The sequence below is a fragment of the Centroberyx gerrardi genome, chromosome 17 (assembly GCF_048128805.1).
Source record: "Centroberyx gerrardi isolate f3 chromosome 17, fCenGer3.hap1.cur.20231027, whole genome shotgun sequence".
NCBI classification, from domain to species: domain Eukaryota; kingdom Metazoa; phylum Chordata; class Actinopteri; order Beryciformes; family Berycidae; genus Centroberyx; species Centroberyx gerrardi.
This window is the reverse complement of record NC_136013.1, coordinates 14,387,538-14,401,712: the sequence shown is the minus strand read 5'-3', so window position 1 is coordinate 14,401,712 and position 14,175 is coordinate 14,387,538. Positions and strand designations below refer to the sequence as shown.

At 42.2% G+C, this 14,175-nt stretch overlaps 2 protein-coding genes across 2 annotated transcripts; one reads left to right on the top strand and one right to left on the bottom strand.

The window, feature by feature from the left end:
- Window positions 1–47: 47 nt before the first annotated feature.
- hspa4l (heat shock protein 4 like) lies at window positions 48–9,232 on the bottom strand. The gene is made up of 19 exons (XM_071910952.2): window positions 8,871–9,232; window positions 7,617–7,674; window positions 7,282–7,422; window positions 6,894–7,016; window positions 6,702–6,801; window positions 5,989–6,122; window positions 5,668–5,912; window positions 5,491–5,567; window positions 5,240–5,391; window positions 4,793–4,899; window positions 4,517–4,650; window positions 3,788–3,984; window positions 3,194–3,268; window positions 2,922–3,065; window positions 2,106–2,231; window positions 1,854–1,961; window positions 1,488–1,607; window positions 1,014–1,175; window positions 48–906 (listed from the first exon to the last, which is right to left on the bottom strand). Exons 1-19 carry the CDS (start codon window positions 8,975–8,977, stop codon window positions 718–720), a joined length of 2,499 nt encoding a protein of 832 aa, XP_071767053.2. The 5' UTR covers window positions 8,978–9,232; the 3' UTR covers window positions 48–717.
- An 895-nt stretch (window positions 9,233–10,127) lies between these two features.
- Window positions 10,128–13,494, top strand: chmp3 (charged multivesicular body protein 3). The gene is made up of 6 exons (XM_071910995.2): window positions 10,128–10,295; window positions 10,841–10,901; window positions 11,311–11,490; window positions 11,730–11,851; window positions 12,097–12,211; window positions 12,397–13,494. Exons 1-6 carry the CDS (start codon window positions 10,251–10,253, stop codon window positions 12,534–12,536), a joined length of 663 nt encoding a protein of 220 aa, XP_071767096.1. The 5' UTR covers window positions 10,128–10,250; the 3' UTR covers window positions 12,537–13,494.
- The last annotated feature ends 681 nt before the right edge of the window (window positions 13,495–14,175 follow it).

Below are 14,175 nucleotides of genomic sequence, written 5' to 3'. Positions count from 1 at the left end.
ATTTACCATCTTTAAATCCCATGACTTAAATATGGAAAATGCATGAAAATAAATAAAGGAAATAGGCAGCCAATCACTACCTAAGAGATTCGGTGCATCAAGCATTGCCATTTTAACACTAGGAATGTGTTCTTTATATACATATACTATATGTGCTGGCTGCTTTAAATTACTAAAATAGTATTTACAGTTTCTAGACATGGACATCATTTCAAACTCATTAAATACAAATATATATATATAATATGTATTATTGCATACATACTAATAAATCAATCAGCCATAGCAACTGTTTGGACAGCACTTTCTATTTCTCTTAGGTTATGAGTGATAGGATTTACTACTGATATTGGACACTTATGAGACATGGAATGCAAACGCAAAAGCTTACCTACCTGAATGGTACAGAGAAAACAGTTTTACTTCAGAATCAGAGTTTAATCTATTGCATGATCATTCTTCCATTTATTAGGTATGTCAAACCTTTAAGAGAGTAAAGCACACCATTGTCACACACAAGGGTGAAGGGGTGAAAACAAAAAATTCAAAAGGAGAAGTCCAACAGGGGAACACAAAAAACAAATGCACACAACACCCTGCTGAGTGGCTGGTAAACATGGAGAAATGGTCCCAGGTATTGATGTTTCTACTGTCTAAATGGTCAGCAATGGTAACCGGATGGTGATGGTTGCAGAGTTTGGTTGTGGGACAGAGGTCTCAGTCCACCTCCATCTCTCCCGAGGCAGACTTTGTCTGGTGGCTCCCCTTGGCGTCTCCCTTCCCCTCTGCTCCTTGCTTGGCCGTCGGCCCATTATGAGCTCCGCTGTTTTTATCATTCTCTTCCGACGCCTCCTCTACTTTGGGCTTTGGCCTGTTGATCACTGGATTGCACATATCCTCCAGTTCCTGGTGAGTATGAAGTGTAGAGTGAGTATTGAGTCTAGTGAGAAATCAGCAGATCTTATCACCGCTAATGAAAGAAGGAATTGCATCTTGAATTGTCACTTGCGTACCTGTATTTTGGCAATAATGTCTGCTACTTTGACGATGGGATCCTGAGTAATGGCGAGTTTGCTCTGGGCGTTCATCTTGCTGTTCATCCAGCCCATGCTTTCATTCACACACTTCTCCACAACGCTCATTTCCTCTGCATTCAAATGCAGGTATCGCTCATCCTAGCATGGAGTTTGTGACAAAAGAGAATCTTTAACATGGAGTAGAGGCTTCAGTTTCATTACTTATACCCTCTATATTTTAACTATCTATCAAGTCACTTCTATGGTTTTACTTTAATTACATCTCAAAAAAAGAACAAAACATAGAGGCTTGGTGTCATTCACAGTAAAGCTTTACAAATTGTAAAAAGTTTACAAATTGTGCCCTAACACTTTATAATGCCAAACTTTGGAACATACTGTCTCCTTTGCTCATTTAAACAATTTGTGAATTAAAGAAGACGGAAAGGCCACTGCTTTCAAGGGGTTTACCTTCTGTTTATAGGAGTCCACAGCCTTCATGTAGAGCTGCAGTTTCTTGCCCAGCTCTTCAAAAGCCCTCGGCCTGTCCTCCTGCTCTCTGTGCCGCTCCTGAATGGGCTGACCAAACCTCTGGAAAAGGATGGAATATATATTATTAGCATATTTTCTACGGTTATTCTCACTTTCTGGTACATGTGGCATTCGAGGCCAGTTGGGAAGCTTGTCAAGACAAACCTCAACTTGAACCCAGCCCTCTGTGCTCATATAAGTGCTTTTCAGTAGTTTGTGAAAGCACATCTGTCTCAGTTTACTTCAGTCAACTGCAAATAATTGAAACTGAAAATAGAAACTCTCGCGCAGTAAACAAAGGCAAACCTTGAGTGCGTCCAGCTTGTCCACATAGACCTGTTTGGGTTGGTCCTCTCCCTCTTCGTACAGCCAGTTCTCTGTGTCCTCCAGCATCAGCGTCAGTCGGTTACCGTCCTGTTGGTGAGGGCCGGGCATCCAACAGACATCAGTAACATATAGTGCATTCTCTACAGCGACAGCACCCAGTATACTAATCCTTACTGCATTACTGTGAATATTATTAGGTAACAGAGGTATATGCAAGTAATCAGCCCTCACCTCCTCAGTGATATACTTTTCATACAGTCCACAGAGTTTGTCCCGCAGGTCATATACATACTCCTCCACCGCGTTTTTAGCATCGTTCCGCTCTTTCTCCAGTTTGTCCTGGACAATCATCTGGCCCTGAATGGAAAAGCCACATACACACACACACACATACAGTATTTGTCTCTTCAGAGCCAAAACATGTCTAATGGCCTAATGGCACACACCTAAAACTGTCAGGTGTCTAAGTCAAATCAAGGCATTTAGATACTTTTTAAAAATGTATTTTCATAGCATTTCTGCTTTATTTGAAAGTATACAGAGCGTGACAGGAGGTTTTTAATGTCATTGACCTTTTAAATAGACACACATTAGACCATGGACCTCCATTTGATAAGATTTTGCCCTGTGGAACGCCATCTGAGAAGATTTTTGTAGTTAGTTATGATTTTGCATTGAATTTTGTAACTCTATATACTGTAGGTGGAATGATGACAAAAGAAGGAAGAGAGGAACCTATAGTCAAAATAGTCATCCTTGTATCCTCTCATGGTGCTCACTTGTGAATTAATAGTGAAATTGAACTATTCCTAATTCCTAAAACCCCTCAAGACCCCCTGGAACATCTCAGGACGTCACTTTGGAGATCATTATGCTCGAGTTTTGCACAGTGGACCTGTAAGTCGTCAAAACATGAAGTACTTTTTGAAAACTCCATGCCACAGTTGGACATCTCCCAGGATATCCCTCTTTCCTCTGGGCCCAAGCGATCACTATTCCAATTAGACCATGACTCAGCGCTTCCAAAGGCCACCCGAGGGACCTCACCTCGTACTCCACAAAGTCATTGAGGACGTCCCTGTCCAGCTGTCGTATGGTGTTGGTCAGGATGGGCAGATCAGTGCTCTTCACCTTCACTTTGGGTTTGCTTCCCCCTGCTGCTGGGTCCTGCTTTTCCCCCGCAGCCCCCTCCTGGATTTATGAACCAGAAAACCAAATCAGTCCTAGCTGTAGTCCTATTACAACCTGATACCAACTGATATTAATCAATTTTTTTTAGACTAATGTATATGGTTCTATGTAATTCTAGCCCAACTGACCTTACTGCTGGAACTGGCATCCTCGTTCTGCTGGTCCCCCTGGCTCTGGCCTTCCTGGTCCACCTGCATTTTGGTCTGAGATACAACACACACTCAGTGACTTTATCCAAATTGTCTCACAAATTGTCTCTATAATATCTGAATTATCTTTAAAAGAGCGCAAGGGATAGTTACATAAAAACGTGTGTGTGATGGAACTATCTTTTAAAGGATCTAAACCAGCTTAATTTAAGATGCACTCCCCTCCTATTAACATGAATGGCAGTAAAAGACAGTAGAATATTAAAATATGGTAATTATAATGCTATGATCAGGATAAGCAAACCAGTCATGTGCTTATGGAGTCAGTTCACTTTCAGTTGTAGGGATTTTCCTCGATAAAAGCAGAGGGAGGCAAACTCAAAAGCCCAGAATGGATAGAAAATGGGCTTTAAAAAAGTCCAGACTGTCTTATCAGGCGGAAAAACAAAGATTAGAAGATTAAGTGAGACTCATAGAGATCAGTTGATTGCAGCTGTGTGATACTTTCACAAAAGGGCCCGAAGCTGATTAGATGAGGAACATTTTTTTTTTTTTTTAAATAAAACATCTTACCTGGTCCTCTGGCCTGCCTTCATTCTGCACCATGGGCTCCATGTCCATTTGCATGTCCTCTCCCTCTCCTTTCTGCTTCTCAATCAGAGAGGCGCTGGATACGCTGAAGATGCCGTGGACGTTGACGCGCACTTTGACCTTGACTTTAGAGCTGTCTCCATCTGGCTGGGGAACCACATTCTGTACAGAAAAGCATCCTGGGAAAAAGAGAGAGAGAGAAAAAGCGAGTGGTTTATTCAACAGTTTCAATTTGACAAGCACACTTCAGAATTTAGAGGCGCTCAACAGATTCCCTTTAGAGAGAAGAGGAAGAGGATGAAGGAACACGTTGCAAACTGAAATCCCACCTGAGACTGTGCACACACACACACACACACACACACACAGAAATGTAAAGAAAAAGCTAGACTATGACGGTGGCTGGCTGAGTCATTAGGACCCATCAGTGTTCTGTGGGACACTATGCCTTATTCCTAATTACCATCCAGATTGCAGATCCCTACAGGGACTCAGACACAACTGGGCCACCCAGAAACTCTACCTAGGCCACATTCATCATTCATCTCTCACACTCCAGCCACTTCAGCGGCTCGAAAACGGAGCCAAATATCTGGACAGTTTTGCATCTTAAAATGCTGTGGATCGCTCTCTATGGAGGCAGAACTGAGCGAGGGCTAATCACTGGTTCACAGGCAGGCTCTTTGACGTTCAGAGCGCAGCAGCAGTTACCTATCCTGTGGTCCGGGTATGGGAGGTCTTGAGGGCTGCTGTAGAAGGCTTCCAGGTCAAAGGGCTCCTTCTTGTGGAAAGTGATTACTTTGGAAAAGGGAGCGGCATGATTCTTGCTGAACACCTCACACTCTCTGTGACAAGGAGGCAGTAAAAGAAAAGTCACACGTTGGGGAAACACCATCAGCACATATCTTCAAGCTAGATGACCTAGCTTGATTTACTACACAACAAATTTCACGACTTGAATTAATAAAGTTAACAAAGTGTCCTTGCCCGACTCCATCGTCTGTAGGTGATTTCCAGCGCAGAGTAATGGGAAAGGGAACCGCATCAGTGATGGAGAATTCACGCACCTTAAACGCTGGGGACAAAATTGCACACTACACCCGAACATTAAGCACGCACACACACACACACACACATCACATAACATAAACACAGACATCAGGAGAGAAACATGCAAAATTTGCTATGTATGTGCTTTCTCAAATGCAGCGCTTGCATAAAAAACAGTACAGTATCAAACAATAATAAGAATATTATCTGAAGAAGAAGAATATCCTATATCTTACTATACTATCATAATTTACTACATTATATATTACTGAACGATATTTGTACAGCACTTTAGATACAAAATGCTGCAAAATAAAAGGCACAAAACAAATATATCAAAAAACCATCAGCTCTATAATCCCACCTGTGTCAGAAGGATCATACCTGAAGTGCGCAGCCTCTAGCTACAGCCTCGTCTGCGTTGAGCGTGGTGCTGATGTCTTTGCCGAAGAACTTGGAGATCCTCTCTTTGATAGCTGGGATTCTCGTGGCTCCGCCCACCACCTCCACTGCATAGATCTCGTCCCGGCTCAGCTCTGTCACAAAACATAACACACACGACTCACTGGATTCTTTGTTTTTCTGCCATTCAAACAATATTCTTGACTGAATTCAACCAAACCTGAAAGACCTACTCGACTGGTCAAGGACAGCTTTCAGCGGCAGCTCCACTCTCGACAGATACTGAGCGCACAAATCTTCAAACTGGCCCCTGATGTTGACAAGTAGGAGCGAAGAAGCATTAATTTCCATGACATTTTTGCAATTCCATCATAAAGATGCAAGATGGAGGAGAAAAAACACGTATGCACCTGTTCATCTTGCCGGAAACGTCAATGTCGTTCATGAAGCACTCTATGTTCAGAGGCAGGTCGGAGGAGTTGGCGCTCATCAGCTTCTTCAGCTTCTCGCACTCCTGGTAGAGGCGCAGCACAGCCCGGGGGTTGTCCCGCACATTGAGCCGGTACCTGCCCTTGAAGTCGTCGCAGAAGTAATCCACCACGGCCTCGTCAAAGTTCCGCCCGCCCAGGTAAGGGTCAAACGCCGTGGCGAGCACCTGAGAGAACAAGCTGCCGTTGAGTTTGGGGTTTAAGGATGTAGGTGTTGTGTTTATGGAAAATAGAAATGCTGACCTTAAGTTTGCCTTTGTTGAAGGCGGTGATGGAGACTTGGTATGATGAATGTCCGATGTCCACAAATACCACGTTTCTCGGCTTCTCCTCTGGAGTGGGAAGGTCCTGTTTGTAGATCCCATAGGCCAAAGCCACTGTGAATCCAAAAACAAATAACACACAAGTCACATTCTGCAAATATATTAGGTTTTCCTTGTATGCACTGAGGGTCTAGGTAGGTTGGGCTATGTAGAATAGTGTGTCTTGTGCTTTTCCAGATGTTTGTCCTATATCATTCTGTTCTATGGTTGATTGTTGATCAGTTGGATCTAGTTAGGCTCATTCTCTGTGAAGTCCTTTGAGGCATGCATGTGATGAAGGGCTATATAAATAAACAAACTTGAACTTGATATTAACATGTGCTCAAATGTTTATAGCAAAGACATTTTAGTTTTTGTTGTGTTATGAAGTTCACTGTTTCACTGTTGCTCTCTTGCAGGTTTCAGATACAATTAAGTAACTGTCATAATTTTAAAGTAAAAGGTAAAACCCAGAGTTAAAGGGTCTAAAGTGAGCACCTGCTTATTTTACAGTAATGGTATTGCCTTAACATATTTTGGTGCAATCCACACAAAGTTGGAAACAGATGCTGAGACTCACAGCACCCTTCCAACTTGCTGCTATGCACCCATTCCAGAAATTTCACCACTAGCAATTTTCACAGGAACACTGACCTGCAGTGGTGTCATTAATCAAGCGCAAACAGTTCAGCCCTGCGATTTGAGACGCATCAAACACAGATCGTCTTTCAGCATCTGTGAAAAAACTTGGGACCTGTAAAATAGAGCGCAAATCAATACGTATCAATGGGGTGTTTCATAAATTATTCTGATTGAATGGCCCCATGTGATGTTTCCATCACTCACAGATATGACACAGTCCACCACCGGCTTCTTCAGCGCGCTCTCGGACGTCTCCTTCAGCTTGGTCATCAGCATTCCTGTGATCTGCTCAATGGTGAACACTTTGTCCTCGTCCAAATACCGCACCTGGAAAGGAGACACAATTAGGTTGTTTAAGAATTGTTAAAGAATTTAAACCAAATTCACAGCAAATTAGAAGCCAAAGCAGGAATGGTTGCTAATAGGCTGTTTTGAAGTGAAGTACAGTAAAAAAAAATACCATGACAATTGAATTAAAAGGACAAAAGCGTATATTGACAACAGAACAAGTACACAGTCAGGCTCAGAGAGAAAGGGACACAACAGAAAAGCAGTGAAAAAGAACTCACTGGAAATGTGTACAGTGCTTTACCTTAATTCCAGTGTTGCCGTTGGCCAGCTTATGCAAGCTGTAAGGCAGTTTGGGTTTTTCTCCCTGGACAAATGGGTCATCAAAGGCTCTGCCGTGGAACTTTTTGAAGCCATGGACTGTGTTTTTGAAGTTTGTTATAATCTGAAATAAGGAGATCCTTATTAGAGACATCTTTTACAATGATTACTATGTGAATGTGAATTATGCAAATGTGATTCTGTGGGTTATGAACTTCTCCAAACAGAAAGACTAACAGTTAATGGTTGTTTAACAATTTTAATGTGTAATGTTCCTTTTATTACAGAAATCAGACAAACTGCCATGGTTGATCTTACTTGACTCTTGGCTGCATTTCCAATGATGCGGTTTTTGGAGGCCAAAGACACACAAGCCCTAGAGGGAATACGAAAACATCAGCAAATTAGGTTCACAATAATAATCCTGCTGATCGATGAGGCAGATGTGGCAGAACTATCAGGGAGAGACGGCTGTAGAAAGAATTAAAAAATGAGCGTTGAGAGATAGCTCGCGATTTAGGGAATTGCACAAGGGAGTCTGAGGAAGAACTACAAACTAGGGCAGTGAGACAGAACAGTTCACCTTCAAAAGTAAGCTGATCCTCCCCTAAAACATCACCTCCCAAACCCATTTAACACTTCCACACCAACAGCAGTTCATTGTGCCACTGACAAAGACGAATCCTTCTAGTCACACGGGGCTGAGGGATCCATTTCACATCAGTTGGCAGTGACAGGTCACTCCCTAGTTCCACCTTTCCACATAAATGTCCCCAGTCAGTTCATTAGGGATTAAAGGTGCAATGCCCAGGCTCCCACCCCAGCTCCATATGTCTATTTTCAGTATGGATGCTGCAGCAAACGCATTCCAGTTTGTCTGCCACTTGTCTCTCCAGAAACAGAGGCCTAGCCTGGGTATTCCTTGTTATTGGTTATTAATTTATTAGTGACACAAATCATTGGTTCATAATGTCCTCTATCATTCAAACAATATTAACAATAGGATAAACAATAGGCTTTAATTCAATAAAGTTTACGGGCTGGTTCTGGTTGAGAGGGTTCCTCAGAGGATGCAGCCTTTTGGTACAGGCCAGAACAGACGCACTATCGCCACATCATGTCAAAACCTTTTTACTTTTCCTGTGCCACATATACTAACATCTTAACAGTCCGTATAAATAACCTCATGTCTTCTTTCAGTTGTCAATCTGAAGCCAACTTTGACGCGCACTGCGCAGCACTATAATGCGCTCTCAAAGCCAAGTGCGTGTCATGGCATCATGAGACAATTCAACGTGTTTGACCGTGGCAGTGTTAGAGACACTTTTCGGCCTATAGAGAAGGTCATCACAGAGTGCAGCCGAGACATGCGACATTTTGACGTATAGGCCCACATTAAACTGCTACGACAGCGAATAAACCAGTAGCCTAATTGCACGCCTCATCCTGGATCCACGTCTACTACCATCACCGTCTCCGTGCCATCTCTGCTCAGTCAGTGTGCCTCCAGTTGCAAACATTGCGTAACAAACTCACAGCTACATTTCACGGTGATGTCAATGATATACTTACGGTGTGCATCTGTCACTGTAATCATTGGCAATGGTTTCAATGCCACCGCTCCTGGCCACGGCGATGTAACAGTTTTGGAAACCCACATCAATGCCTACCACTGACATAATGAGCGCTCTCCAATTCACCTCAGTAATACTCCGTAACGACCGCACTTGACACTTACGAGGAAAAAAATATATGTATCAGGGCGGTCTATTCCACAATGAAATAGGAATGTAATTAAGACTGTCCTTTGTTCTGAAAATAAATGAGACAGCTAGCTCACAGCGTGCTAACTGAATTACTAGCTGTTATGTAAGACAAGCTGTTTATAGCAAACTCATTCAATCTAATCCCAGTGAGCGATGATGTCCAGAGGATTCTCCCACTCCTAGGCGGTCTAAACATCACCCGGCGGCTCTAACAAACTTGCGCAATTGTAAAGGATGCGTCTGAGACCCGCCCCCGGTCGACTGTGATTGGTTCTGTCGCGCCGAAGGCCTTACGTGATTCGCGCGACAACCAATCAATAACAGAAGAATCTAGAACCCCCTGGAAAGCGGAGCGAGGTGTACGTCACGAGCAGCAGGGACAGGAGTGGTCGGGTGACCGTCCATGATGAACGGTGCATCTATATTTAATGTCTAACGTTAAGTTATATCATTGTGGAAATTACAGCCTGCTGCTCATGTTATTGTATGATTTCTCTGTAAATCAAAAGGAAAAAAAACGTCTTGTGGCCATCCTGGGCAGGTGATGATGGGCTAAATGCATCACTCCTTCCCTTAGAATAATTCTCTCCCATGGCTTTGGCTGTGTATAATGTACATATATTAAAATGTTGCCACTATTTTGCTTGTTCATTTTTGTGTTTAATTCTAATATGGTCTATGTGCCGCTGTTCATAGTGACAGGTGCACCCAGGAAATGTATATCTATAAGAAGAAGATAAAGAGAAGGGGAGTAGGCTAGAATAGCTTATAGTTTATAGAAACATTTTCAAGGTCTAGTATTCTACTTGTCAGAAGTTTGGCCAGGGATATTTCTCTCCATGTCATCCTATTATAATGACTGACTTATGTGTTGAAGGCCTAGGTTAATAATAAGGAAATTTAGTAAACCTTGTAAATTGGTGATTCCTCTCACTTTGTGGTGTCCAAATTCCAACTAGCTGTGATAACGCACCCAGCTTTGCCCTTTTCTACCACTGTTTGTGGATCTAGTAGCCAGGCTGTCTTTTGGATGCTTGTCAAAGCAGAAGGAAAGGGGGAAGGAGGGATGTGTGTGGTCATATTCGGACTGGGCCTGGGCCGTGAAACGCTGGAACAGGAAGTGGCATTTGAACAAGCTAGGTAGTTAGTTAGGTGGGCTAGCTAGGAATTTAACGCAGAAGTTACAATGGGGCTGTTCGGGAGATCAAGCGAGAAACCGCCGAAAGACCTGGTGAGTGCAGGATGCTGAACACCAGAAATGTCGTTGGGAGTTTAGTCTTTATTTAGAGAAGCTGCGTAAGAATGTGATGGTGCCGTTAGCTAGCCTAGCTAGCAGTCAGTCCAGCTAACTGTTGCTGCTCCTATCTTAGCTAGCTTCATAGCTACTCTAGCTTACTTTAGATGAACAATCCTTATGACATTAGCTAGCTAACGTTAACCTGTATTACTTTTACAATACGTGTTTGTCTTTGCTTATTCTCTATATGCGTCGCTGTGTTTCAACAACCGATCAGCAATCTAATTTGATTTCACTACTATTAGACAGTTAGCTAGTTAGCACACAAGCTAACACAAGTCAGCTGTCAGTCGCACGGATGTAAACAAACCCTGATTTTGTTGGCTTAAGCAGAGATCATGATCTGTTCAGGCCTATATACATTTCTTTAGTCTAATGTAGCATGTATATTAAAGTTCCCATTACAAATCCTACAATGTCAACGTAACATATACGCAATATGTAAAAAAAAAATAAATCATAATTCTTTATAATTTCAGATCAATGAATGGTCCCTCAAAATCAGGAAGGAAATGAGAGTGATTGACAGACAAATTCGAGGTGAGATGTTTGTTACTCCTGGACAACATTTCTAAATGTATTAAAATGAAATCCTATTTATCAATTTAGTCTCATATTAAGTGTTAAAACTCTTAATTTTCTGAAATCAAGTGAACAAACCTGCCAGTGGGATGAGAAAATCCGATTTGTGTCAAGTGGAATATCTTGAAACAAAACAGAAAAAGGCAGATCACTTCACCAGTATGAAGAAATTACACTTGGTTCAAGAAGATTCTTGAAACAAGTGAATTTTCTCACTCATTTGCAGATTTTTTGCTAGCTTGTTAAGATGGATACTTTTGTATTTGTATTTATATTTTAGTACACCACATAGTCTATGACTTAATATTAGTTGGTTATATTTGGTCTTGTGTAGTAAAATGTAATGACATGCTGTTTTGTTTCTCAGACATTCAGAGGGAAGAAGAAAAAGTTAAACGATCCATTAAAGATGCTGCTAAAAAGGGCCAGAGGGACGTGTGTGTGATTCTTGCAAAGGAGCTGATTCAGTCAAGACAGGCTATCAGCAAACTTTACGCTTCCAAAGCCCACATGAACTCTGTACTACTCAGCATGAAGAATCAGCTTTGTGAGTGTGTGAAGGCCGCAACTGGGTCATTAGATCGGGGCAAATGGCTTTATTGCATTACAACAGAAATTGGTTTATTGTCATTATTAGGCCACTTTGCTCTATTTTGCGCTGAGCTCCGGCATTTGCATGGGTGCTCACGCTCATCTTAGCTTTTTCAGTGTTTAAGCTATAATGGATCTCAACTCAGTTCGTTTCAATCCAGTGTCAGTAAAGGGATGGTGTTTGTGTGTTTGTAGCTGTATTACGTGTCGCCGGGGCCCTTCAGAAGAGCACAGAGGTCATGAAAGCCATGCAGAGCCTAGTCAAAATCCCAGAGATCCAGGCCACCATGAGGGACCTATCAAAGGAGATGATGAAGGTCAGCACTGTCTCCCATAAACTGGCTCCCATTTACACACAAGCAACTACAAGGAATGAAATACTCATTGATGTTCATTGCCCTAGTTCCAGATCACCAGCTACCATTATATGTCTTAAAATAAATGTAGATACTTAATGTAATTGTGCACACTTTTGTGACTTTTTACAACTATATATTAGAAATTGTACACTAAATTACATATTTAACACATAGTTTGTGTGTTGTACCTATTCGTGTCTCAGGCTGGCATCATTGAGGAAATGCTGGAAGACACGTTTGAAAGCATGGAGGATGGCGAGGAGATGGAGGAGGCGGCGGAGGAGGAGGTTGACAAGATCCTCTTCGAGATCACAGCAGGTGAAGAGACTCTTAAACTCTTTCACAACGACCAGGAATTCATAGTTATATACTATTAAAGTGGTAGTATACACGTGTCTGTTTTGTTGTGGTTTCGGTTTCTAGCTCTTAAAAGCAGCGTGTTGAAATACTATGAATTTCCACTGAATTATTCCACCTATTTCATGGTTGTTTTGCTTTGTTAGGTGCCCTTGGCAAAGCGCCCAGCAAAGTCACAGACGCCCTGCCTGAACCGGAGCCCGCTGGAGCCACTGCAGCTTCGGAGGATGAGTCAGAGGAGGACATTGAAGAGATGCAGTCGAGATTGGCGGCTCTGAGGAGCTAAGGTGGCCTCTTCTCTTCTGTCAAAGCCGGTTCGCTCACCCAATAATGGACAGAGACAATTTTGGTGTAGGGTCTACAGTACCGAGCGTCCCCTCTGCTTCATTACAGTTTTTACACATAATCATTTTGGGTTAGCTTTGTGCTAAGACAGTTATGGGTTTAAAAAAAAAAAGTTTTTTAGAATGTTTGGTCTAGTCAGCCTGAACAAAAGGTTGTCTTGATTTGTTTTTGTTTATTTTTTTTATTTTTTTTTTATCAGGGGTAAGCCCAGGTAAGTCTTGATATTATCCAAAGTAAAAAACAAGATATAAGGCAGTTGTATGTTATGTAAGTATGAAAAGCCTGCTGTGCCTACAGTGCTTCATCATATTCTTCTTCTGTCCTAAATTGTGAACCTGTGTTGGAGGTAATTGGGTATATATTGTTCTAAACAAGAGATGGAACAGTCGTTGATGGGACCCACCCTGCACATAAATGTTCAATGCAATTCACACTCCAGATCACTAATCAGAACTAGGGCTAATCTGTTCTACTAAAACATCTGTAGCAACATTAAACAGCGATTATGTTAAAGTCTATATTATCCAAAACACTAGAGGTAAGGGGTGGAGTTTTCTCTTTTGGTCTTTACTCTTCTGTACAGTCAAAATGTATCTATATTATACGTGGTCCTATGTGTATACCAGTAGGCTTGTCAGAAAAATGCACGCATACTGCTCTAACCGATTTTGTACATTAAGGTTCAGCCTGTTAAACATTTGGCTCGGCATCACGGTGACTTCCTTCTGCTACATTTCAGCAAGATAGCTACAGGGGAAATGAAATGGTCGGTTAGTGCAGAACCTGTGTGTTGTGGAATTATCGTGTGTATACTTTTCTATGTGGGTGGGGAAAATATGGAAATAAACTTTTAAGAACAAAGATGACAATTGCCAATACAAAGGATGTATTGTAACTGTCCCTGATGCCATAAACTTGGGTGGTTGGGTTCTTATGCATGAATGAATTGAATGCAGCTATATTATTAGAGTAAACCAGGTGAATTAGGCCCACAACACTTCCAGAAGGCTCAACAGTATGTTTCCCCGCTCCAGTATACAACACAATAAGCACTAATTGTTAGACTTACACCCTCATCAGGAATAAGCCGCTCGGACAGCGGAGCCTGCTGGCAGGCAACAGCCCACTCAGCAGTTCAGAAACTGTACTGTACCAACAATCTGATGCTGTTGAGACAAACACCCATCCTGGCAGGTGAAACGGTCTGCTCAGCAGTTCTGAAACCAAACTGTATTGACAGTAAAGGGTTAAATGTCTAAGACTGCTGCTTTTAACCGTTTTAACCACAGTTCAGAGGCTGCATTGTACCAGTAATCAGAGAGAGGGCTCAGAAACAAAGGTGAATTATGAATTACTGTCCCTTCTTATCTTTTACCTGTGAGATGCAGGAAGGGAGGAGCAGAGTTTGAAAGCATTCCACTCTCTCAGTCTGAGGCGGTGCGTTTAGGGTCCTCCTCTCTGTTTTGGAGCCTTCCCCTTGGTTTTAAAGTGGACAAAAGGATTAGATTTCTACCAGCCACAGCCCTCCCTCAGCAGCTTTTGTTGTAATGTAACAAAACCCTGACTCTGTTCTGTGGCTG